Here is a 25,424-nt window from a genome sequence, read left to right as displayed (position 1 = left end):
GTTCTGCAGTAGAACCTTGTATTAACAATATGCATTTAATTCTTCCCATCTGTACCGATACTTTTGTGACATGAACTTGCTTTGATACAGGGTTTTGATCACAAAATGATATCAAGCATATATTATTACCATATAGCGCTTCAGTCCATGCTGTGGAGAAGGGACCTGGACTTAATTAAAAATAAAATAAATAGGTCTCAGTGTAATAAAACACATCTTTGAGATTTTGGGAGAATTGCTTGAGAGGTACTAAAAATGCTGCCTGCTCTTGCTTTGTTTGTGAGAATGATTTGGGAAAGAAGAGGGTAAAGATAAAACTGAGAATAAAATGCAGAAATTAAAAAAGCAAAGCAGAGATTAATCCTGTTTCCATGCTGCTGTTGAGGATCCAGTCTCGTCAATGACTCTTACCCCAAATCAGATTTGCGGTTTTGGGTCCAAATGTCTCTCAGGCAATCATAAAACATTTATCTTGTAGCAGAAACAAATGAGAAGCTGAAAGGAGGAAACCAGAGATCTGGTATAGAGAAAAATACTTAAAGGGCATTTCACTCCGCTACAGAATGTAGGTGCTGTGGGCATGAAGAACTTGTGTTCTGTTGTAACCGGGGAAGTGTCTGTGAGGTGAACACCCTCAGGTCATGAGTGCTTTAAAAGAAAACCTGTGCATCGATTACTTTTTCACGTTAAGTGTGTGTGTGCCTGTCTTCATGTTCATGGCAAACCAGCAGTGCAGGGAAAAGCTCTCTGCTTTGTGTCTGCATTGGCATACCGATCCTTGTACTGTTGGAAACTTTCAGGCTGTACCTCGCTGTTTTTAGAAGTTTGTGGCTCGATTGCAGAGCAAATACATGAAGAATATGTTGATTTCCAGTAACTCTTTTTTTTTCTTTGTAACAGTTATGAATGCTACATGTTCTACATGCAAGCAGTGTACTTAATGTGAATAGATTATAGAATGTATGGTATGCATCTCACCATGTAGTTTAATTGTTTGGTGCAAAATTAATTCTCTTCTTGCTTTATTGCTTTCAGGCAGTGTTACGGAGCTTGCAGAATGCATTTGTTGTTGGAGATAAGTGGATTCTTTCTGGCTAATTTCTTCTATGATTGCAGAGAACGGTGTGGAGCGTGACAGATACTTGCAGTTCCATCTCTGCCAGCCAGTCTTGCATGCATGAATTAGAGTGTGTGGATTTTGTTTAAAACTTGAGAATTATTTAATGAAATTATTTTCAGATCTAGCCTAATGACTGGAGGGATCAAACGAGGCGTGACCAACCCGTGGCTCTTGGAAGAACCTGAGGAAACCAGAGGGCTTGGCTTTCACGATATCAGGCAGCAGCAGCGGAGGATCATAGAAGGTAAAAGAGTCCTTTTGTACGTTATGAGCATCACTAAGACTCTGTGAGAGCCCTTGTTAGAAAATCCATGCAATAACCGGCACTGAAGTTTTATTATCTGGAGCTGTCAAACATGGTACTTCCAGGTGGCTGTCTCCTGTGTTAGCAGGAGCCGTATTGTGCTTGCAGTGTTCTTAACTGGAAACATCTTCTCAAAGCAGCTTTTCAAAACTGTCTCCATTTGGATTGAAGTGAGTAATCTGTGCTGTGACAGGGGAGCACATAAACCACTGAAACAGTTAATTGTGTTTCTGAGCACATGAACTTGTAAGGTTTCTTTACAGTCAGATGTAAGTAATTCAATGATTGTCTTTTGTCTGCATTTTGGTGAAGTTGAGCGAGTAATTCCTGAGTATAGCTTGATTTAACCCTGGGCAGGTGAGATTTTCACAAGACTAATGTGATTTTGCCCGTAGTTATGGTTTGAGTTTGCAGTGGAGATCTCATTAATTGCACTGGCTGTAGTGGTATTGCTGCTGTGCTTCAAGCGAGGTATGTGTTCGATATATCGTAGAATTGGAATTAGGTAAGAATTAACTGACCTAAAAAGATTTTGGCCCTCAGCATTCATAAGGAATAGATTCCTTAACTTTAGCAGTGTTGGAAAGCTTCTGCCTGAGGATCCCAGGTGGGTAATGAGGTAATTCCTGTGTAATTAAAGTATTGGAAATGATCAAGTGAAATCAGTCTCCAGATAAGGCCTGCTCGAGTCTGCGTGTGAGCAAAGGTTAGAGCTACGGTTCAGGAGAATGGCACAAACTCTATTTGGATGCCCCAGGAGAAACCTCAAGCTCCAGTTTTGATTACATCCCAGATATCCCTTTGGGGAGGCTAAAAAAAGGCATCGGTGACAAGGCTTTCAGCTTGTTAAGGGAAACAAATGGGTTCTGATCATCCTGTATGGCTTTAGGCTCTCTGGCTGCAGCCAGCTGCCCTCTCACGCAGTCTCGCTCTGTGCAGCATCGCTGCTTTTCACTCTGTCAGACCGCTAACAGTCCTGCCTGCAGCACCTCTCCTTGTTTTGCTTCGTGACTTTGCTGGGCACGGAGAGCTGCACGTCATGGTTAAGGTGCTGGTAAAGGGCTGTGCAGCACCACCAAACTGCAAGAGCAGAGATAACGTGGGGCTTCCTAGAGGAGTGCCTGCAGAGCTGATGGGAGCACCTCAAACTTCAGCTGCCCCCGTTGTCCCCTCTGTCTCAGGCTCTTTTCCATGCGCTCTGTATCCTCTTGCAGCTTTAAAAATCTATTTGAATTCTTTGCTGCTTGCATCACCTGTTTGTCTTTTATTCATGTTAAAAGTTTCTTGGAAAATTTAAAAAGGCTAATCAGGGATCTGTATGTGTGTGCCAGAAAATCTCCTACATTTATGATTGAGTAACAGCTGGATGTCGAATTCTTGGATTTTTTGGGACCCTCAGCTAAATGTCCCAGCCAGAGCAGACAAATTAATTACCCATCATTCACATTATTTTAGAGTGTTGTTGCCATAAGGGTTCATTTTCATGTTGTGTTGATGTCTTTTTCTTAATACCTTTTAACTCTTAAAACACAGAGTAGATCTTTCTTCACTTCTGCATCTTTTGTGGTACATTGCCTGGCTTACTGATTTTTTTTTCCACATAATTTCATGTAATTTCTGATGCAGAGCAAGATGCTGGACTTGACGCTCTTTCTTCAATCATATCCCGGCAAAAGCAAATGGGACAGGAAATTGGGAATGAGCTGGATGAACAGAATGGTAAGAACAAGAGCCACAGAGACTTATTTTTATGTAAGACCATTTCATTTCTTTTAGTCTTCACACAGTTGCATGCTTTTTCACCCACAAAGTAACAAGACAATACTGTAAAGGTTTCTGTAACAACGAATCCTGCAGATTCTATGCATTCATGAACTATTTATTTTGCCTTACTTGTGCATAAAGTTTGTAACACTTGGTATATTTTTATGAAAACCGTCTTTGGGAAAAAAAAGATTGGAGATCGTTTTTACATAGTACAAAATTCATTTTATACTTGGATCTTCTGCATTTTTCAGTGATTCTATTCTAATGACTTTTTTTTTTTTTAAATGGCAATCTTTTATTTGTTTGAGTTTCATTTGAACATCCTTGCTCTGTGTCTTTAGTTATTAGCTGAATGGAAAAATCTTGTGCCAGCAATTAAAGGAGAAGCATTACATTGTTTGCTACAAATAATTTGGCTTTTGAAGACTTCATGAACTGAAAGTAGGATCAAGTTAAGGGCAATATTGAAATAGAGTAGTACCTATCTTCTTTAAACAGAGCCAGTACCCAAATGGTGGAATTGCTCTCCTGTTAAATGTGCTTTGTTATTCACTTAATTGTTTGCCTGACATCAGCTGTCCCTAGGAGAGCAGCTCCTCTAGTCTTTCTGACTTTTTCATTTCTTACAATATGGTAATAGTTCAATTAGAGCCTTGGAGCCTTGCCAGTCTTCTCCCTTGCACAAAGACTTGAGCCATATGGTTTATCTTTGAGTTGTGTTGTGCTTAACCACTGAGAAGGTAAATGTCCTTTTACTTGCTAATAAATGATACGCTTAAATCAGCTTCTCCCTGGACCTGTGTTTTTCCCTTGTATTTCTCGGCATGCCTGCTCGTAGCGAGGGGGTTCCCGAATTAACAATCACGTAACAGAAAGTGCTGCCTGGGAGCTCCGTTCCAACTGAGTGAAGTGAGGCTGCGGCTTTCTCGTGTTTGCCTTGTATACATGTTCTGGCTAAATCCAGGAGGGATGAGAAATGTCTAGAATATGTCATTGTTAATCTTAAGATTGTTAAGAAATGGTTTGCACAGCTGGGAGAAACTATGCTTAGTGCTCTTGTCATATTTTGATCCTCTGCCTCATCTGAGTAAAGACATTTTCAATTAGAAATCTCAGTTTCATAAGTTTCTTCTATTAACTGTTGTTTAAAAAGTCACATTAATTGTTTTTTTTTTTTCTCTAAATAGAAAACAGGTGGGAAGCATGAGTGTGTTTACTAATTCTTTGTGAAACCTTGGTTTCTCATCAGGAAAATATATAATCTGTGTCCCATTTCCCTCTCTTGGGGGTCGGGGGAGGTTCCCCAGATCCTTATGTTCTGGGACTCGGAAGGTTATGTGCATTGTACCATTGCATTTCTGCGTGACCGTACCAGGCTTTTTCTAGCAATGAAGCCTTGAAACGTCTCTGAAATTGGGAATGTATTTAACCCTCCTTTTCACAAATAGTGCAAATTATGCCAGTTTTGTTTGACTTGCTTGTCTTGCAGTTATTTACAAAGCCTAGAGTAAAATTCTTTGTTTTCATATGAGCTCTTTTGGGACCTACAAGCAACTCTTTCTCAAAAGAAAAGCTTTCCCAAGTGCTGGGGGTAAAAAGTGGTGAGGATTGCCTGCTGCTGACTGCAGACTAGGTTCTGAGGGCAGGGAAAATGGGGAGTTGCCTGTGCTGCTCACTGCCCCACAATCATAAGAATAAAGCCTGCCTACCAGTCACGTAGAGTGCCTTGTTTACAGGTCTTTGGCACCCTGAAAATGTAGGGAAGCAGACTGACTTCTGCAGAGGGAGGGTCAGAGCACTGAGTGCTTGGCTTCTCTACTACCAAGCAAGTTGAACTTTCATGTTTTCTCTGACTTGGTGCAATTCTTTGTTTTTGTGGATATGGGGGATATGGTAGGGTGTTTCATGCCTCTGGCACGCTGGAAAAGCTGAAATCCCTAGCAATATTTTCCAACGTCTACTTTCCCTTTACGCATCTTATTTTATGCCCTGTGCTTAATTGTCCGCAGACTTTTCTCAGGCACTTTGCCAATATTGTGTCACTATTACACTGTCAGGTTGATGAGCATAACTGCCCTGTAATTTCCCCTTGCTCGGAATCTCTTTCCTTCCTCGTGCTGAGTGATAATGGCATCGTCTGTATTGTGGCAAGGCAGGGGAAGTTCATCTTCATTAAGTGCTGCATCAATATTTCTTTTTATTTGAGTCAAATTTTCCATCAAACTGTGCTTCTGTGGGAAGCTCGACTTCCACATGGCTAACCTGCTTTGGACATTCCCACCTTCTGCAGCTAATTAGGTGCCTTTAGCTCATTCTGGCTTTGGAGCTAGAGCTTGTGATAAAATACAACTTAATTCAGAAGTAGCTGATGATGTCTGATAGTTAACGCAACACAGTTCAGAGCACTGGATAAGTGTAATTATTTTCCAGACAATGTGCTTTTTTCCTTCCCTAGCAGTTCAAGCTCTCTGTTCGCTGAGCTATTTGCACTTCCCAGTTCTTCAGGCTAGCCGGAGGCATTTTCCCGTGAGTGCCTGTTGGTGTAGCTGTGCATTTGCAGATTCTCCAGCCGCAGAAAGTAGTGGAGGCATCCAGATTAATTATGCAAAGTTTACTTCTTGAGTAGAGCTGGTACGTGTAAATTCTTTTGTGTTTGTTAAATGACTGAAAAATGATTAAACCTCGCTCTTAGAAGGGTTGTTACTTGGCAGTATCTATTTTTACTTCACTGGTGGGCTGACAGGCATGACAAGGAGTAATGCTCGAGGTTTGTAAGGGGGCATCTCAAGGCATCCTGGAAATGAGCCTCGTGGGGCAGCTGCTGCCATCCGGGGAAGTTTGGGTTCTGCAGAAGATTTGATCCCTATCCTCGGGCAGGCTGGGGGACACATGGGGGACACAGCTTCCCCTGAGCCCACCTTTCAGCCGGTGGCTGAGCTGCCATCCCAGCCGCCAGGCACCGAGAGGGATTCCTCTGATGTGATGCCTCCAGCCTGCCTTATGCGCCCAGCTCAGGACGGAGCAGCCGTGCCCTGGAAAAGCCTGGTTTTTCCCCACTGATCATAAGTGAGCCTGGGCTTGGACGGAGGTGGTTGCTTTGCAGACATCTGCCCTGAGCAAATGAATCCTACCCTTTGATTTCACTGCGATGCTTCCAAGTTTTAATTGGAGTCTCATGTCATTCTTTACTCAGATTTTCATTATAGCTCTGTCCTTGAGATTTTATGGCTCTGCGCTAAGCTGAGGGTCCTTTTCAAACCTCCTGAGCGTAGTATTTTGCACTGATGAGCAAAGTAGAAGCAGGGTACCAGGAGACATTGTTTTTTTTCCAGCCTCGGGAGTCTGCTAGCAGTGGGAGAGATGGGGGATTAGCAAAAGAATTTTCCCATCGTTAATTCCGATTTTGGCCCCAGAAAACTTTCTGTATTCCTTTCATCTGTTACATGAAAAAAAAAAAAGGGCAAGAAAATAGTGCAAATGTCCTCTGGCCCTGTTGATGAGGCAATCTAATCTAGTGCAATAATTTTGGAAGAATGCTTTCAGAAATTCTAAATGCCGTTTGTTTTACCCTTATAGAGATGTTGTTTTCTCATTGTGGCATGCTTGCATGAGAATATACAACCCTTAATGATGAACGGTAAATACTGGTAGCTTGCAAAATTTGTAGTGTTTGGCATTTTTACCATATTACTCCCCATTTGGTATTCAAATGGGATTCTTTTGCTTCCTGCCCCTTTAAAACTTGTCAGAGCATAAATGTGTTCATAAATGGATGAGCTGCAAAAAAAAGACGACTGTTATGTCCTTTTGCTGGTCAAGGGAATGCTGTACACAGAGTGAATATTCAGGATGTTCTTAACCAAAATGGATCTGAAGTAAGTGAGCTGTCATAGTGGTGTTTAGATTACTCAGTTATGTAAGATTTTTAATTTCTCACCAGTCAAATTTCTAAAACCAAACAAAAAGCATTTTTTGTTTTTGTTTTTTTAATAGCTTTGCAGACAGGTTGCTGTGTCTTAGCGGGCAGCGTGCAAGCCTGAGGTGTACTCGGCTCAGCTGTCCCTGTGAAGCTGACACGGTGCTGTCCAAGCACAATCTGTTGACGCCACTCAAGCCCTGTTCTGGCGGTTGCTCCATGTACACGTACAGAAGTATTGTGAAATCAAAGAAAAGGAGTGAAAGTGTTCTTGGTGATGCAGTGGCTTGTTGAAAACAACTTCTACATCAGGGATCTGACATCAGGGATCCGATTTGTACCTCCTAGGGCAGTCTTCAATCACAAGTCCATTGCTTGTGGTGCAGAGAGCCCGCTTGGTATTTGTGAAATGCTCCTCCTAGAAATTCTTTTACATGGTGATTGCATAATCAAAATGAAAAAGGAACCCTGAAGTAGTTTCGCGTTTCTGTTTATTAAGAACATTTTGATATAATACAAACTAATTAGTATTGTATATGGAGTATGTGCGAGTTATGAGACTAAAACCGATAGAGCAGTGGATATATTACCTCATTGTTAGGATTACTTTGTAAATAAGAAATGATTAAAGATTAAATTTTAAATTTTTGAAAATGTTCATCTTGTCTAAACAGTTTTCATCAGATAGAGTACAATCCTACACCCTTTGACCTCCCATGCGAGGTGGCTCGAGTCTTCTGGTGTGGTTTTGAAGGTGTTCAGCATTCCTTGAGAAATGCTGAGCGCCAGCAGGTTCAGGTTCTTTAAAAGCCTCTGAAGAGAAGCATGTGTTTTTAATATTCAGATTTTAAATAACCATCCCTAGCTTGACTGACCTCATACAATCCAGATAGATTTTTATTTTGCTTCCTGTGCTTATTGTATAGAATAGAAATGACTTCAGTTTTATTGGGAAATGTTCTGTCTTTATTGCATGCTGTTTAGTTGGAGTTAACCCTTCTTAGGGGAAAAATTAACACGCATGTTAAACGTTGCCTTTTATCATCAGTGATCTAAATAGGGGAATACTCAGTCTCAATATGAACACTCAGAAGTTAGGGAGTGCGAAAATTGAGGTTAGATGACACTCTCCTCGTGTGTATTTCTAGGCTTAAAACAATCACATTTTTTTCTGCAGGTCCTGTCTCACTTTGTGCATACGACTCGATCTCTTCTGGGTTGAATTGAATTTATGTAGTGATGAAAACTATTTGTCAAGTCTGTGCTCCACTTCTTCCAGGTGTGGGGAAATGTTTAGTGATTAAGGTAACAGTTGTAAAAGGTTTTTATGGCAACAGCAGCAGAACACTGCCTTAGCACATAAAACCATCTCTGCTTCTGCTGGGAGCTCTGAGTGATGCTGGTTAACCCCTCCTAACCAAGCTTTCTTGAAAGTGATTTCCTCCTGGGTATCTGACCTAACGGTGTAGGGTCTGAAGAGGTTTTGACACTGGTGCTTCCCAGAAATCAGTGAGGATTGTGCCCTGGGTTTGATGAAGTACAGGGCAATACGAAGTACTGATCGGAAGGACAGGGGAGGTTTGCTTTGTATGTGCAGTTTTGTGAGAGGTTCAAAACCTTGTTTACTGGACACCCAAAATACACCTTAACTATTAATTTTCTTGTTTCCTTCTGAGTTGGGACTGGTGGTGTTTCATATCCCAAGGAAGCTGTCAAAATCAAAATACACTCATTTTTCCTGTCAAGAGGGTCGTTGGAGGGCCTACAAGGAAGATTTTAACTCTCCAGAGCAGAGTTTGAGCGGTGTGCAGCCCATAAGAGATGCAGCCTTGTGCTGGATGAGGAGGACAAAACAAAATACTCAGTATCTGCCAAAGAATTAAGCCCTGTCTGTGCTGCCTGCTGAAGGCAATGTGCAATTTTTTCAAGATGAAAAAAGGATCTATGCAAAACAGCATTATTTTATTTCCTAACCTTTTATGTACGTGACTTCGCTGCTTCAGTGTTTCCTGTGTTTGTGTAGATGTAAAATTCCCTGCCATTCTTAAACAGAAAACTGGCAAAACCTTAAAAGTGCAGTGTGGATCTGTCTCCAAACGTGGGTCAGCAGCCAGATGAGAACACCTACGCAGGGCCCTCTGCAGCGGAGGCTGACGGGGTAATTTTACCGGTGTTGGATGATGCGGAGCAGCATGGGAGGTGTGAGCTGTCTTGCCAGTGGGCTTCCCAGACAGTTGCTGACAGCAGCGTTAAGAATGAGGCGTAAGCGGCTTTGTGTTCCCTTTAAGGCTCTGGTAAGGTGGGTTTCCAGCAGCCAAACACTGCTGGGCGCTCTGGTGTGACAAACGGCCATTTGTAAGTATTGATGGGAGGAGAGATCTGCAGTGGCTCTCGCTTTTAAGAATCAGGTGTGTCAAATAGGCTTGAATTCATTCTATGGAAGAGTGTTATGAGTAGGGGAAAAGAAGTAGACGTCAGTTTGACTTATGAGACAGAATCAAAACCATTCTTAAGACATTCTTGTAAGTCGTCCATGGCAGTGAGGGTTCAAATGAGTCATCTTCAATAGATGTGAAGTTGATTGGATAATTATACTCAGAGATTTAGGACTGGTGATTCATAATTGGATTAGAAGGCTGTGTTGAGTTGGGCTGCATAGGTCTTGCTGGTTCTGTTCAGCTCTTTCCTAAAGGACGCAGATGATGAAGTATGTAGCGTGCTTATTCAGCTCCCATGTAATACAAGAATGGGAAAGACTGCAGCTGCACTGGGAGTAGTGCTAGAATTCCTCCAAATGATCTTGACGAATTAGAGTGAAATTCAGTCAGGCTACCTGTAAAGGGTGACGCTTCTGTGAGGATTAATCTGATTCAAAATGAGCAACTAGTCCTTAGGGGAAGAACTTGGGGAGTGTAGTGTATGGGGTCACACCCTGAACGTGGCTGAGTAGTGTAATACTGTGGAAAGGGCCCTGTGCAAACCACTGCTGCCTGGACAATACGTGGTCCCCATCGCCTTGGCGCTGAGAAGGGGCAGCGTGCAGCTTGTCCCGCACTCTTCAAGGTAATGTGGACCAGGTGGGGATGGCGCCAAGGGCAGGCAAAAGCGTGACTTAAACACTGAGGTGTGACCCGCAGGAGAAGATGGGCTGCTGGGGTGGCTCCGCTTCAAGAGGTGAGGGCTGGGACAGGAGCGTGAGGTTCCTGCAGGCCGCTTGGAGCGCCGGGCCCATGGAGCAGGGGAGCCCGCCACCAGCAGCGAGGCGGTCGGCGTCTGGAGGTTGCGCAATGTCTTCGAGGACATGTTTGTGCCTCACAGTGGCGTTGCTTGAGCCGAGTTAGAGCAGGAGATGGACCAGACAACTTCTCACTGTCTGCTGTGACCTCCTCCAGCTTTTCCTTTCCCGCCTCTTTTTGCTGCAGCTTGGCTTCCTTCAGACTTGTTCTCCTGCTTTATTGAGCCGGTCTTTAATCTCCCCTTCTGAATGTCTCATCCTCGCTTTTGAAACCACCCTTCAGTATTCCAGCGCTCTTGCTCAACTGGTTCCCCTTCTGGGTCCTGTTCCGCCTCCCTCTAACTTGTGCTAATGGGAAGGCATTGGGGTACTGCGGCTCCTGAGGCCACTGGAGAGTCTGAACGTGGAGAAAACAGCATTGTTCCGAAATGGCTGAGAAGTTTTGGCTAAAACTGTAATATATTCTTTTTTAAAAATTCATCTGGAAGCAGACATCCAAGTTGGGAATCTCGAGCCCGAGTCGTAAAAATTTTTCATCATTTTGAGCAACTGAAAATAGGCCTTCTCATGGGAAGCAACAAATGGCCTTAATAGCTGGTCACGCTACTGAGCCTGTGTGTGTATTTTTGTTACGCTCTGTGTACACATAATAATGGGAGATGATACTTTTTCTTTTGGTGTTTTTTTCTAGCTTTATGCAGTGCTTACAGAAACAGATAAACCAGCAAGGCACAACCTGGATGAGGATGAAAGCGTTACACTTCTGAAATTTGACTGGGCTCCTACATACTAACACACATACACAATGAGCCTGTCTGGCCTCTTGGCACGGAGAGCGTTTTTCCTTGAATAGTTCAAGCCGTAAAATAACTGTTCAACATTTGTCTTCTCAATTATGTGGATTTTTCCACAGTTAGTCAATCCCTACCTCACCCATACCGCTGTGTGGGGGGGAAGCTGTCTTCCTTCATCTGTCTTCATGGTGATCCGAAATGCTGGGGAAATTACTGCTGAGGAAAAATTAGTTTCTAACTCCTTTTTTTAAGCCTTGCAGGATTTCGTGATAAGAATTATGATCTTAAACGTCTTGATCGTTAAGTCTTGTCGTTAGTTTTGTAGCAGGGCTTATGGAAAGCTGTAATAGGGATATAAGCCTCAACTGTTAGCAAAAGAGAGGTTTTCCCCCATCTGCTTCTTCAGGCTTTTGATTTAAGCTGTTTAAAAAGAAAACAAAACCTAACTGTAATTGTAGATATTTTAACACTCTGATGATTTTTTCCATGTTAATTTAGCTTTTCCCTGTTCAAAATCACAAATTGAGACCTTAGAGAGGGGATTTATTTTCCTAGCCTGCTTTCTTACTTTCTTATGGTGACTGTCTGTCATGCATCGTAAAGAAGCAGAAAGGCACAAGCCCAGCCTGTTCTCCATTACAGCTCCTTTTTGGTAAATTGCATACCTGTCTGTGAGCAACTGGAATTATATACCCCAGCCTCTGCTTGTAGAAAAGAAAGGCAGAAAATAAATTGTCCCCTGTAGAACTGCCTGTCCTAGCAGCCCTAGGAGACTATTGTGGAAGTTTCTGTAGAACTTTATTTATTTTACCCTCACAGATAGTACTCTGGTATTATCTATCTGCCTCATTCTCCATGAGTACTATCTTTTTTTTCTTTTTTTTTTTTTTTAGCTGAATTGGGGAAGGTTTTAATTGCATGCTAGAGACTGGGTCCCAAGCTGTTTCTAGCTTGTTCTCTGTAAGCTTGCGTTCAATGTGAACAGGATGCGTCTGAGGCGTGTTCTGCTTCAGCATTTTCAGATGATGATATATCATCGCTGTCTCTGGGCAATATTTTGCTCTTGAATCATTAAGCACTACTTATTTAAAAATAAAACAGTATTTTTAGGCTATATCCTATTTGTGGCAATGAAATGCAGCTTGAGAGCTTAGACTTTATAAGACTAATTTCAGCACTTCTTCTGTGTCTTCCCTTATTGAGAGGATTTTTTGAGGATTTATGGGGAAGCAGTAGGTGATTCCTCTGTCCTGCGTCACTTGATAACTTGCGTGCCTAAGCATTATTGGGAAGAAGGTAATATTCAGGCTTAGAAGAAAGTCATGCTTGGTAGGAACCATATGCTCCTGCGTCATGGTGATTTTGGTGAGTGGGCTGCTGGATGTTAAATAGGCTTTTAATAGATTTCCCAGAAAACTTGTAGGGTCAAAACCTGAACGGTTACAACACAGGAGAGAATAAGAAAACCATGTTTCTGGCCGAGTTGTTATCGTGAGGTATTGCTGGAATCCAAAGAGTGCTTTGAACCTAATTTACTCACCGCTGAGTCAGTTGGTGAATTCTCTCCTGCAGATTCTCCTGTATTTCTCATTATCTCAAAATGTGACTCGAGCTCATTTCTCCTCGTGTCTGAATGAAGAAACTCTCCTTGCTGCCTCTCGTGTTCTCCCAGATGCTGAGTAGAGCATGTTAGTCTTCGGATGCTGTTGTGGAGCCCTCTGGTGAGCTGGCTGGCAGTGGCTCGGCCAACACTGAGCTGGTGCTCAGTGCAGCTCATGATAGCAGGCGAGTTTGGTGTCCCCAGGGGAGCTGGGCTCAGGGTGGTAGGCAACAGAAACCATTTGCAGGTGTGGCACCAGGAGGAGGATCTGCATTGTGATTTTGAGCTGCTGGATGCTGCGTTTTAACATCCCAGTGCCAGAGAGTTCATCCTGCAGGGGCCGTGGTGGCTGTGTTTGTATGCAGGGGTTTCGGCAACTCCCGTGTTAGACCCTGTTCTTTAGGAGCAGGTAGATACAGTGTGAGAATCACCTTGGGTGCGGAGTTGAGGGGAGGTGGCGGGGTGGGATATAGGGTTGGTGGGGAGAGCCCCGGAGGAGGCTGGGCACGGGGCAATGCTCCCTGCAGCCTGGTGGGGTTGTGCTGCCTGCGGGGTGGCAGAGCCGTGCAGGCAGGGAGCTGGGGTGGCTTTGGTGGCATCAGGGATGTCCCCACCAGAGCCACGGTTCGGGCTGCTCCGTCCCGGGCCCGCTGAACACGCAGCCCGTGGTGGCCGCACCGGGATCTGATAGCCCCGGCCGTGTTCGTCAGCTGCCAGGCAGCCTCAGGTCTGTGCTGATCTGTTCTGCAATAAATAACGTAACATATGGAATCGCTTTGGTAATCAGCACCTCTCAGAACCAGAAAATGAAATGAAATGAAACATCTTGTAGTGCTCTGGCCACGGCAAGAAACAGACAGCAGGATAAAGCTGGTTGCTCTGCTAACTCCTCGTGCGCAAATGGATCTCTATTGTGCAGCGTTTGAATAGGAAGTGGGGCTTTCTGGCTTGTCTAAATACTGCTTCAATTTGTGAAATCTGCTGGTAGATACAGCCTGGAAAGGGCAGGTAATACTTGGCTGTGCTCAAGAATTGAAATTAGCCCTGCGGCTAAGTGTTTGTAGAATGGGTACAACACAGTTCCGTGCAGCTAGATGAAAGCAGAAATGAGCGCTGGGAACAATTGCTCGCTCAAAACTGCGCTTCAGTCAAACATAATTAAAGGGAATGTGACATAAACATGGCATGGGATGCTTTTAAAATGCTGAAGTTGATATCTTAGAGCATCCTATGATCACTTAAAAGCAGATAAAATAATTGTACTGCAATTATTATTATAAATAATATAACTTCCTTGCAAGCTGGAGTTTTAGGTGGAATAAGTCACATTAGCATAACCTTTTTTGAATCCCTGATGCGTTAAAATGTGTTTCGTTCCTGTGCGTCCAAGACAAATAAGCCTTGCTCTAAACATTATGCTGTTTGAGCTGTGTGTTAAGAATATTTTGCCTTGTTCTCTGACTCCGGTCCTGTAACGTTGCCCCGATGACCCGCGGGTGCGATGTGATGTGCTTACAGCCCCCAGCGCTCTGCTTTTGTAGTGGGACCAGAACGAATCCATCAACGACCAGGGTAATCCTCTCCTGTGCCAGTAGCAGGGGCCTTGGGCATGGAAGCAGACGGGACTCTCCTGAGAGCTGTGTCAGGAAGGCTCTAGCATGAGGGAGTAAATCACACGGTTCAGAACAGATACCGTAATGCGAACCGGCTGGCATCAAAGTGTGGGGGCATTATCAAGTACGGCTTTTCTGGCTGCGTAGATCGCATTGTTTGGAAATAACTCCAGTGTTTGATCTTAAAATTTCGTTGGAAATTTTCTCATGAAACCAAGTTTTGTTGAAAAATGCTGGTTTGAGTCCAGAGTCTTTAGTCTGAAACATCTGCGCCTGGCGGACTTTTTCCAAGTTCGGGGGAGGAATTTAAGGGATACCTTTATCCGTGACCAAGGGGTGGGTTTGGCCGTGGGTTCCCAACGGCTGCCTCCAGGCTCCCTGCTGTTGCTTGCCCGAAGCTCACTGCTGAAATCTCGCTTCGGTGTTGGCAGAAACACCAGGAGGAACCGTGGCTGCAAGCACTGCCAGGCACTGCTGAAAGTTGGGTTTGGTCTGTTTGGGGCAGACCCTGTGTAAAAATAAGATAACCTTTGGTATAAACTCCCAGAACACTCTTTCTGTATAACTTTGACCTTTGTGCTTGCAGTGCCAGGTTCAAACAGGAGAACAGTGACACGGGATGACCAGCTGCTGCTTGCGAAGCCAGCCAGGTCCGTGTGCTGGTGCCGGCCTGAAAGCGCCCCGGGCTGTGATGTGCGGTGACTGCCCTGGGAGAGGTGCCTGGTGTCCTGGTCCTCCTTTGTAAGGACAGCAGAGCAATGTCTTGTCTGGGGTAAGAGGGAAGGTTTGGTTGTGTTGGTTTTTAAACTCGTTGTTCTTAGGGGCTTTTTATCTATTTTTTTTTTGTGCATGAGAAAATTATAGTGGGAAAAAATGAGATTTCAGAGAGAAACTTGGGAGTGCTGTATTTTACGCTGAGACTTCCCTGACTGCTTTAACACTGGAGAGGTCTGGTACCCCTGCTGTAGCATTGCTCTCGCATCACAAACTGATGACATGCTCCTTAGTTTGAGGAAAAACCCCGTCACGATTCAGCTGAGCCGGGCCTCCAAAATCCCCTTTAGGACGCTCCAACTGAGACCTGTCAAATTCCCTGCTCGCTGCCACCAGTCCCCACACTGCTCCTCTCCCTTCGAGTCGTGCCTCTCACAGACCCGCAGCCAGTGGCAGCAGTAGCAGCCCTGCTACCTGCTGTTATTTTGGAATATCGACGTTTTCCGTGTCCCCGTGTTATCCGGTTGCTATGCAGCAGGGTGTGGGTATCACGTTACTGTAATTGGGTTCTCGACCAATGTTTGTAGATAACGTGGGGCTTTGCCAAAGAAAATTAGCAGTGTGAATTGAACTCTGAAGTGGCCTTCCGAAACATGATATTTTAAATGAATAGAAAATCAGATAAGCTGGGAGGAAAGCTTCCTTCTGGTTGAGCTTATGACATAGACTAGTTTTTATGTAATAGTTCCCATTATAAATAAGTATTTTTGCTTGGAAGTTATTATGGGGACTGAGCTGTCTCAGAGCACAAACCCGTGGATGGAAGGAGCAGGCTGCGGCACGGTGCACATCCACGTGTTAACGATCAAAGGGCTTGGGAGGAATTGGGCTGGGTTTTGTGCTTTGCTGGTCCTGATGCATCTGTGTGGCAGCTGGGGTCAGGGCTAGCCAGTTGGGTTTTTCCCACTGTTTTATGGTGCTTTGCTATTCATAGGTAATTACGGTGGTGCTTAAACTTGAGCCTAGCTAGCTTAAGCATAGTTCTTTCCACTAGTTAAACTGCTGTGACTTCACTTCGTGCGGGGAAAAAAAACTCCATTTGATGCTTTATTACAATAGAAACTACATGTATAATAGTTTTTCTTATGGGTAATGTGGGTGGTGTGTTTTCAATGAAAGGAAAATTACTTTCATAGTTGGAGACCACAGGACTTTTGTAAGGGAAGGTCTGAAGGTTTGTGTGTACAATCAGCGTGTTCCTCCCTTGTGCTGAAGGGCTACGCCTTCACCCAGGCTGGTCTGTACATAACTCTCGAGCAGGGAGTTTAATAGTCAGTGGCGTGGGGCATAAAGGATGCAGAGCCTCTCCTATCAGTGTTTTTCTTCACTTCTGGGTTTTGTATTGGCTGAGATGACTTTTAATAAGCGACTTTTGGGAACCCCCTGTTCTTCCCGCGTGTGGTCATTCTGGAGGCTTGTCTGATCCCTCCCCTTGCAGTTCAGTTCTCCACTTACTGAAACTTGGTTTTGAACTGCCCTGGAGCTAGAGACTACAGATTTAACCTGATCTTTAGTTTTCCAGCCCGAGCTCTGTGCTGCTTCCCTGCAGAGCAGGCGGGGTGATGGCAGGGGGTTCTGTCAGCGTCTGCTCCTCAAAGCACGACTCTGCTGATGTGACGGAGGTGAAGGACCCAGGTGGGCTGGCGTCTCTAAGGTAGATGTGACCTCAGGTAGGAGCCACGGAGCTCTCCTGCTTGTTGTGAACCTTGGCAGGAGGCTCAGAGCAGCCGGCTGGGACTTCTCCTAGCACAGCACATCCAACCTGCCCGGCCTGTGGGCCTCTTGGGCATGGCCCGCAGGAAATGAGCTCAGGTACAGCTCTGCTGTTTGGCAGGACCATCAGCAGCCTCGGAGAACTTGGGGGTCGTTTTTTATCGTGCTGCATCACGTCCTTACGTGGAAGGCTGTATTCAAAACCAGAAGGCAGATGGGTGAGACTGATGCCCAAGTCAGGGACTGCTTCCACCGTGCCTTAACACCTGGAACAGCTCTTGCCTTTCGGTTGGGTGCTGCAGAAAGGAAACTGGCGCCTTCAGTCTGCTTTGCACTGACCCGTGCCAGAGTTCAGGATGGAATACCTTGTGGTCTGTCTCCCCAAAAGCAGTTAGATGTTGAACAAGAGGTGTGTTTCTGTATCACTTCCTAGCATAAGGGAACTCTTGGAAATGCAAACAAAGCTGGAATCTGCTAACTAGGTCTGTAGCAAACTGGAATTCGTATTGGGAAAGAATTTCAAGAGAGGTTTCAATAAATGGTGGAATGTTGCGCCTCTCAGAAGCAAGCATAAATCAGAAGCACAATGATCAGAGCTGATTTGAAAGAAATCTCACTATTTTTTATAAGCATAAGAGAAATTTCTCATTTGTTTCTAACTCAGCTTTGTGCTGAGTAGCCTCAGTACAACTGTGGGTGGCATTTCAAATCAAATTTGTAAGGCTGAGGCATCTCCTTCTAATAGGTTTTCCTTGTAAAAAAAAAAAAAAGTGATGTGCCAGTCCATTAGAAGCTCAAATGATCTGTTCTCAAAATGCCTGTGCTAATTCAGTGTTTGCAGGAGGACATATGTCATCGCCCAGCCTCAGCAGCGTTTCTCAGTGGCACTTGTTGAGATCTCAGTGATCACCAGGTCGGGGACACCTGGCTGCTGCTCTGAGCGTCTGGCTCTGCGTTCTTGTTCTGAAGGTAATCACTGTTTGTCAGCCGCTGTTGAAAGGGAAGCTCTCAGGTGTTTCTGAATAATGGAGGAAATTGTTAATACAGTGGGGAAAAGACTTCTAAAGAGAGCATGTGAAAGCTTTAAAGCGAGAGGACTTGTTCTACCTCATGCTGTTTCAGCCTGTTTGGTAACAGGCAGTCTTAGATCATTCAGGATGTGTGGAACTTTGCCTGACGTTAGATATTGGTAAAGGTGGGTGTTTATCACAAAACTCTTTGTGCCTTGGAACGATGTGTACCTGAGCTGACGGATGGCCAACGCTTCTCAGCGTACAGAGGTGAAACGAAGGAGGGAACCCACCCTGACGGCTCGGCAGCTGCAGCAGGAAGGGAAAGCGAAGCCTCACGCACAGACTGCCCAGGAGCTCTGTCTTGTTCTGTGTACATGTCCCGGTGGACATTACTAACATCCTCTACTTGGTTAATAGGACCTTAATTAGTAGCTATTAATTAGTATGTACTTGTTAGCCGTCTTACTGGGATGGAGAACTCAGCTGTTGTGCGGGGCTCGGTGACACTTGGCCTATCCCTAAGAGCGTGTCAGGAGACCTTGTTTGAATAAAGACGAGGGGAATTGGTGTGGGACTTCGGGAGTTTTGTGGCCTGGCTTCTCGTCCAACTCGTTAACGTTTTCCACGCGGTTAAATTGTGACAGCTGAACAATTTATCCTCTCAAGTTAGTAGGAAGCCTCGGAAACACTTTCATTTCAGAGTTGCCAGGAGCCTTTATAAGGACTGTGTTTTAAAGAAGTTGCCCAGTGCAACGCTTAAAAAAGCTTGAAGGGGAAAAACGGTCTTAGCAGGGATTAAACGGAGCAGCTGGGCATGAAATGTAGCAGAGATCGTCTGCCTGAAGTCATCTGGATGTGGTGATGTCACCCGAACCCAACACCGCAGAAAAGCCATCCTTCAGTTGTGGGATAAAAGTATTTCATAAGCTGGCTGGCACTGTGAACTTCAGCAAGAGGTTTGATTTCTGGAAGGGGGGAAGCTTTCCGATAGTTCTTGCTGGTGGTTGTTACATGACAATAAATGCAGCCACTGAAAAGCTGTGGTCCTCACAGCCATGCTTGGCAACTCATGGTGTTGATCACTGCTCTGCTGAAGTTCCCATCCGGTCCTCTGCTATTTCAGGATCAAAGTGTTGGTGGTGACCAGTGAAATTTCCAAACTTAGGTTTGTGCAGCAGTGCTTAGGTAAATTGGGGAGGTGATACTTGCTGGCAGTGGCTGTCAGATGCTGCGTCTTCTCTTTCTGCTTCAGCTGGAAGCTGATCAGCTGCTAATACAGGCAGCCTGAAGCCGTCCCAGGGATTGCAGTGATGGCCGGGTCGTGTCAGTCTCATCTCACCTTGCTTCCCGCAGCGCTGTGGATGCTCTCGCTCTTCTACAACCAAACCAAACCTTTTGTAACGCCAGCTAAAGGAGCTGGGAGCCGAGCTTGTGCTCGCTGCTGTGAGTGCAGGGTAACTTTTATATGGTGAATGGGGTTCAGAGAGATAAATGAGTTCAGTGCTAGCTGTTGCTATTCATGTGCAGTCTGCTTTAATATGCTTTGGGATAGGAAGACTCCCTTCTTCTGGAAGAAAGGGGGAGGAGTGCGGGAAGAGAAAACCAACAGTTTAATGTGTTTCACTGTCCCTGTGTGTCTTTCCCCACATCCTAAACATGAAAAATATCAGTAAGCTTCCCTTTGGCCCTGGGGGAAGAAAAAAGGAGTCTCCAGCTGGAATTCATGAAACTTTATTGAATAAATGAGCAGTGTCGTGGTTTTGTGGCAATCTTGCTAGAGCACAACTGGAGCGCTGCAAGTGAACAGCCGTTTCATGCACACTTAAACTGTCCTGAACCACTACCCTCCCCGATAATTCTTCATCCTTTCCACGTGGGAGAGAGGCATAGAATAAACCACTTGAAGAAGAGAGTTAGAAATCAAAAGGTGTAGCTTATCCCTTGTAAAAAGAAGCCACCGATTTTCTTTTTGCTTTTACTATCGCCCGAAACAACTCACATATGTTACCCGAGGTGCTTTTTAAGTGTGGGGTCAGCAAGTGGCTACAGGTTTGATGATCCCACAGTCCTGGGTCTGGCAGTGATGCTGTTTCAGAGGAATGTGTTTTTTCCCCTCCTAAAACTTCTCCTTAAAACAATTGCCCAACTGTTTAAAAAAAATAAAAGTGCTGTCTGGAGGGGAGGAGGAGATGAACGTGTTCCCTCCTAACCGCAGCGCTGCACAGCGAAGGAGGCTCGGCAGGTTGGGTGCATCCAGCTCCTTGGCAGAGCTTTCCCTCTCCTCAGGTCTCATACGGGGAGCAGGACACCTGCCTCCTGGGGGTTTTTCTGTCACCACCATCCCGTGCACTGGACACACCTCGCGTGCGTTCTGCGAGGCACTGAGCTGAAGCTTGTGTGTTCCTGTAGCACTCGTGTCTCTCTCTAGCGCTCCAGTTGCGGCTCGGCTCCTCCAGAAATGTGACTCTTAATTTGATTCTCCTGCTCCTGAAAGCAGTTCTGGGTATTTTTTTCCCCTAAGTTGACTTGTGACTGTCATTGAATTCTTCTTCAATGAGAAAATGCAATAAAATAAATAAGGGAAGGACTGGTGTTGTGCATCCACGTCTCCTCTCAATTGGACTGTGCACTGCGGCTGCCGAGGGGCAGCGGCTGGAGCCAGGAGCTGCACGGAGCCCCCTGCCCCTTTTGGGGGGAGGCCGAGCACTGCTCATTCTGCTCCTGTGCCGAGGTTCCTGTGGGCAGAGCGTGCCCCTTTGCTCTGCGCAGTGCCCTCACTGCCCTGCTTCTCGTTTCCAACTCCCCTGGAGGCTGTGCTGCCTCTGGAGAGCAGGGGCCGTTGTAATGCCGTTTATAAAACTCAACCCAAGCAGCTGGAGCAATAAAAATGGCCACGGTGGTGAACTTCCAGGAGGATCAGTGCACAGCACGGCGGCTGAAGCAGCCACACGACGCGGTGCTCGTGGTCCTGCCCAGTCCCGTGCTGTGTGACCGCCGGGGGCTGCTGCTCCCCAGAGGAGTGCCCCTGCTGCCTGGTCTGTGTCCTCCTCTGGCTGTCCTGGGGGTTTCTTCTGGGTGCCTCTGCAACAGGGTGAGTGGCTGGAGCACTGCTCGTGGCTGCCGTTACGTGCAGGGCTGAAAGGAGGAGAGGCAGGAGCTTCTTGTGGTTGTCTTCCTGCTGGAGCTGCCTGCCCCCAGTAAGCGAGAGGGAAGCCGCTCTCTTCCCCTTTGCTGGAAAGGACTGCCCTTCTTGGCACTTGTTGAAGTGGTGATATTAATAAAATGCACGTATATGATATCCAAAACCAGAGAACATAAGACCTGTGGGTTTATGTGCTTGGTAACTGCAGCCCGTAGCCAGCAGCTCTGGCCTTCAGCGTGCAGGTTGCCGTGTTCTCAGGCTTCCTTTACCAGCACGATGCACGCACGCCTCTGCCTTCCAACCTTAGAGCTGCCCGCACCCTTTGGAGTCTGTGGGGACCTCGGGGCCATCTGGCAGAGCTGGTGAGGTGAATGCCAGGTCCTCTCGGCAAGAATGGGACAGGGACGGGGACGGGGACACGGAGCCTGCCCGCGCTGAACAGGCGCTAACCTGGAAGCGAGGCCAGCGGATCACAGCGCGCCGCATTCCTCCAGCTACTCCCCGTGGATGCTGAGCCAGATGATTAATATTTTAGCATCTTTGTTCTTTGTTTTCCTTCTAACGCTGGAGGAGTTTAAATCACTGCAAGAAAGGGCCTGACACTTCTCCAGTTACACAAACAAGTTGTGCTGCACTCGCTAAAACTGAACACGATGTTTTCGGGAGAGGTGAGCACAGACCTTAAATGCCGTTCTTTGGGAAAGGTCTTTCTCCAAGCCGTGGCTGTGACATGGGCGGTGAGCCTGTAGGTATTGCAAGAATTGGGGCTTTATTGCGGCGCCTGGGATGCTTTCCAGTAACAGTGTGTGCCTGAAGAGAAGCTTATTGTCGTACAGCGTTCGGGCCTAGATCCTGGATAAAATATACTGTGTGTTGTCAGACGCTTAACTAAAAGAAAATAGAAGATGTTGGCTTACCTTTTAAACTTCTGCTGGTTCTCGCTCTTAAAAAAATAATTCTCAGGGAAATATTAATTTGTTCCAGCTTCCATGCAGCAGCCCCCTGTCCCCCAAACCTCAACAAGGAAAAATATGACTGCGTAGGTGCAGCCTCACAAAGCAGGAGATATCGAGTTGCACGTTAATTCCTGTTTCTCAGCAGTAGCATGTGGATTTAGAGAAATCCAAGCTGTGGTATCAAAGGTGCTCTCTCCTGTACACCTAGGAAAAGCTCTGTTGGGGGCTGCCATTAAATACTTGTGGTTGCACTGGAATTTGTGCCTTTTATCCTTGGCTTGCCCAAGGACTCACCGCATGGCTTTGGGCAGGGTGCTCTGCCTTTCACCTTGTTCCTTGACCAAAAAAAGAGCTATTTCCCCATTACAGTGCTCATGAAGCTTAGCTGCTCTTCTCCAAAAGCTTTACGGACTTGAGTTCGCTACAAGCCCATGCGATTTTGATCCAACACGCGATCACCAGCCACCTCTCGCCTGACCATTTCTGTTTTCTTCGGTGCAGTTGAGCTCCTCGTGGGCTGGATCGTGCAGCTCCTACAACAAGTGTGGGAGCCAGGAGGAAGCCCCAGCTCTGCCTCCGGTCGGGTGAGCTCCTGGTGGATGTGGCCGAGTGTCATGAACACGATGGGGAGCGGAGGTCCCCACGAGCAGGCACCGGCCGCCAGGCTCAGCGGGGTGCGCGCACACGCGGCCAGCAGCTGTGATGGTTTGAACTCCATCGGTGGAAACTTTCAGGTTGGATCGGAATACACTGTGCCTTGGAGTCGATGGACATGAATGCAGCTTTGTGGGGAAAGAAAAAAAAAGCAGCTCTTCCATAAGAGGCTTTTCAGATTCTTGTTCCAGGAGAACCCAGAGAAACAGGCACAGGGAAGAAGTCAAGGCTGCAGAGGGCAGTGGAAATCTTACGGCAAGGAGAGGGACTGACATTTTGGGTGTGTAGTCTGGCCAAGTGTGGATTGATAAGAGTTACGGTTTGCTTTCTGTTAGTGTTTTGGCAGCAAGCGATGAAGGAGAGAAAAGAAGTATTGAAGCTGAAGAGCGATGCTGGTTCAATAAAAAATGGGAATAGACTTCTAGCCTGTACTAAGGTCAAAAGACTTTATTTTTTTTAAATGAGAGATAGGAAATTCTGGAGTAGCTTCCAGGAGGAGAAATGGGCAAAAAAGTTATCTGTTTTTTAAGGTAGAGCTCAGTGTACTGGAGAGTTTGTGACTTGACAGGAAGGGAACTGGACTGGGTCTGAGATTCCCTAGGGTCTCTACCTGGAGATGTGCTGCTACCTCACAGTAACACAACCGGATAAACCCCGTTTAAAACTATTTTAACTTGTAGTACAGTAACAGTGAAAACAGTCGTATTTTGAGTTATAAAATGGCAAAAAAAAGGGTATTAATTGGTATTAATTATTTTAACTCTCATTATCTCTCTCTCTCTATATATATATACATACTTTAAAAAGGGCTGCTGTATTGTGTAACACATGAAGATGCTTCCGAGGAAGAGAATTTGCAGCCCAGGCAGCCTTGAAGAAATCTGTGCAGTCTCACTGCAAGCGCTGGGGGGAGAGGAGATTGCCATTAGTAATTTTTAACCTACACGAGCATACATTATGCTGCTAATTTTTTCCTGCTGCTGAATTAATGTCAATGTTGAAAGTATAAACAATTCCCCGAGTAAAACTTTGTTTGGTTTGCCTTGTCCCGCAGATTAACAAATCTGATTACTGCATTTAAATTTAATACCCCAAAAATTCCCTAAATGAATGATTCACTGTGAGGCCATGAGCAGATGTAATTATCTATGAAAACTAATGAATCATGTCGTTAGGATATTTTTCCTTGCAGCTGTCTCCAATTAATATGTCTGTCAATTCTGAGCGTAAAAGCGCCGTAACCCCGGTGTGCAGGTACCCCGTATGGCCGCCGTCCTTCAGGCTGCTCAGCAGTCGCACTGAGCAACGAGGAATTCTCCATCACTTTTTTGTGTCATCTTGGGAAATGAAAAGCAGTGGCAAAGTGTTTCAGAGTTCATCCTCTTCAAAATATTCAGGATGCAGGTCATAGAGCGGCGTCGGGTTGAACTGCATCCCTTTTACATTTGCCTAAACAGGAAAGCCTCTGCAGCAGTGCGTTCTGGTGTGAATTTAAAGCTTTTCCATGCTAATTCTGCCTGACGATATTCTTAGCTGGGGTAAGTGTGTTCGTGTGGGAGGCTTTTGCTGAGCAGCTATTTTCCTGTGTAAACCAAGCCTGACTTTGCTCAGCGCACTTCTTCGCTACCTACCGGGCTGGATTAGGCACTTTTTCCACTCTCCAGTTAAGTGGCGGAAGATGTTGAGTCTTTAACAAATCGCTCAGATATCCTGTAAGCCGCTGAATGAAAAGAGTTAAGTATTAAAGGAGGCTTCCAAAAGCCTGCGTGGGACTTTCTCTTGCTCACGTTTTAGGGATTTGGTACCCAAACGGTCCTGCATCAGTTGCTCACCTTCCCTTCCTCTCCAGAAAGCAACCCTGCTCTGCGTTGTATTGTGTCCACGTATCTGTAAATACCCTCAGAGTTCCCGGGACGGGGTAACAAACATAACAAAAGGCACACGGGGCTGCGCACCAGATGCATCAGCGAGCTGGTCGTTGCTCTTGGATGCTGCTGCTGGGCTGTGCACAATAAAGCAAAGGGCGTGGAGCCCTAGGGAAATGCTGCAGTCGGGACTGGAAACGCGCTCGAATTTAACTGTGTGGTTGGTGGGGAGCCCAGGTTTGCTGAACGCGGCGAGCGAGCAAAGCAGGGCAGAGCTAACAGTTAAGGAGCAGTTCACCGTGCTGTGCCGTGCCGGCCTGGCAGCGGAGGGACCCGAGGGAGGAACGAGGTCCCCACCCAAGGGTGCGGGGTGTGGGGGGCAGAGCCCTGTGCTGCCTTACTACGTGTGCCGGGGGCTGCTCAGCACTGCCAGACCTGGGCAGGAGGAGAGGCGCTGCCGTTGTGCCGGCCCTACCTCGGCGAGGATGCTCGCTGTCGCGGGGAGCCTGCCTCGTTTGAAGTGGTGAGCCCTGCGAGAGGAGAGCTCGCGGGTTCCCCGGACAAATTGCTCTCCCGCTGGGCATCGAGCCGCGCCACCTCGGGCTCACAATAACATTGGCTCGGTGCTGCATTGTGTGACTGCTGGTGACATGTTGATATGATCTCCTGCAAGGAGAGGCTTGGTTAAAATGAGGATTAAGAGGGAAACCGAGCAGATTGCAGGGTATTAACAACTTGTTCGCATTCCTGGGGCGGTAGGGGAAAAAAAAAAGTTAGGCTTCTGCGATTTCTCTCCAGGCGTGTTGTTAGCAGTGTTTGCTTTGTGATCCTGCAGCCTGCGTGCTGCTGGAGAGGCGCAGACCTCGGGGCCGGCATTTAAGGCACGGGGCATCTGCCGGGCTCCCAACACCTGCAGCTGCAATTAGCACTGGAACAAAAAGCCACCGGGTTTTGGGGA

General features: G+C 46.1%; 1 protein-coding gene across 1 annotated transcript in view; it reads left to right on the top strand.

Moving 5' to 3' along the window:
• Nucleotides 1-25,424, top strand: part of STX8 (syntaxin 8) — a 96,851-nt gene that overhangs the window by 12,060 nt on the left and 59,367 nt on the right. Inside the window, exons 5-6 of the mRNA XM_084492194.1 lie at nucleotides 1,240-1,364; nucleotides 3,051-3,143. Coding sequence (XP_084348320.1) covers nucleotides 1,240-1,364; nucleotides 3,051-3,143 — 218 coding nt within the window. The remainder of the gene's footprint in view (nucleotides 1-1,239; nucleotides 1,365-3,050; nucleotides 3,144-25,424) is intronic.

This window comes from Aythya ferina (assembly GCF_964211825.1).
Source record: "Aythya ferina genome assembly, chromosome: 18".
Classification (NCBI taxonomy): Eukaryota; Metazoa; Chordata; class Aves; order Anseriformes; family Anatidae; genus Aythya; species Aythya ferina.
The sequence above is the reverse complement of the archived record's forward strand: the minus strand, read 5'-3'. Positions and strand labels throughout refer to the sequence as shown.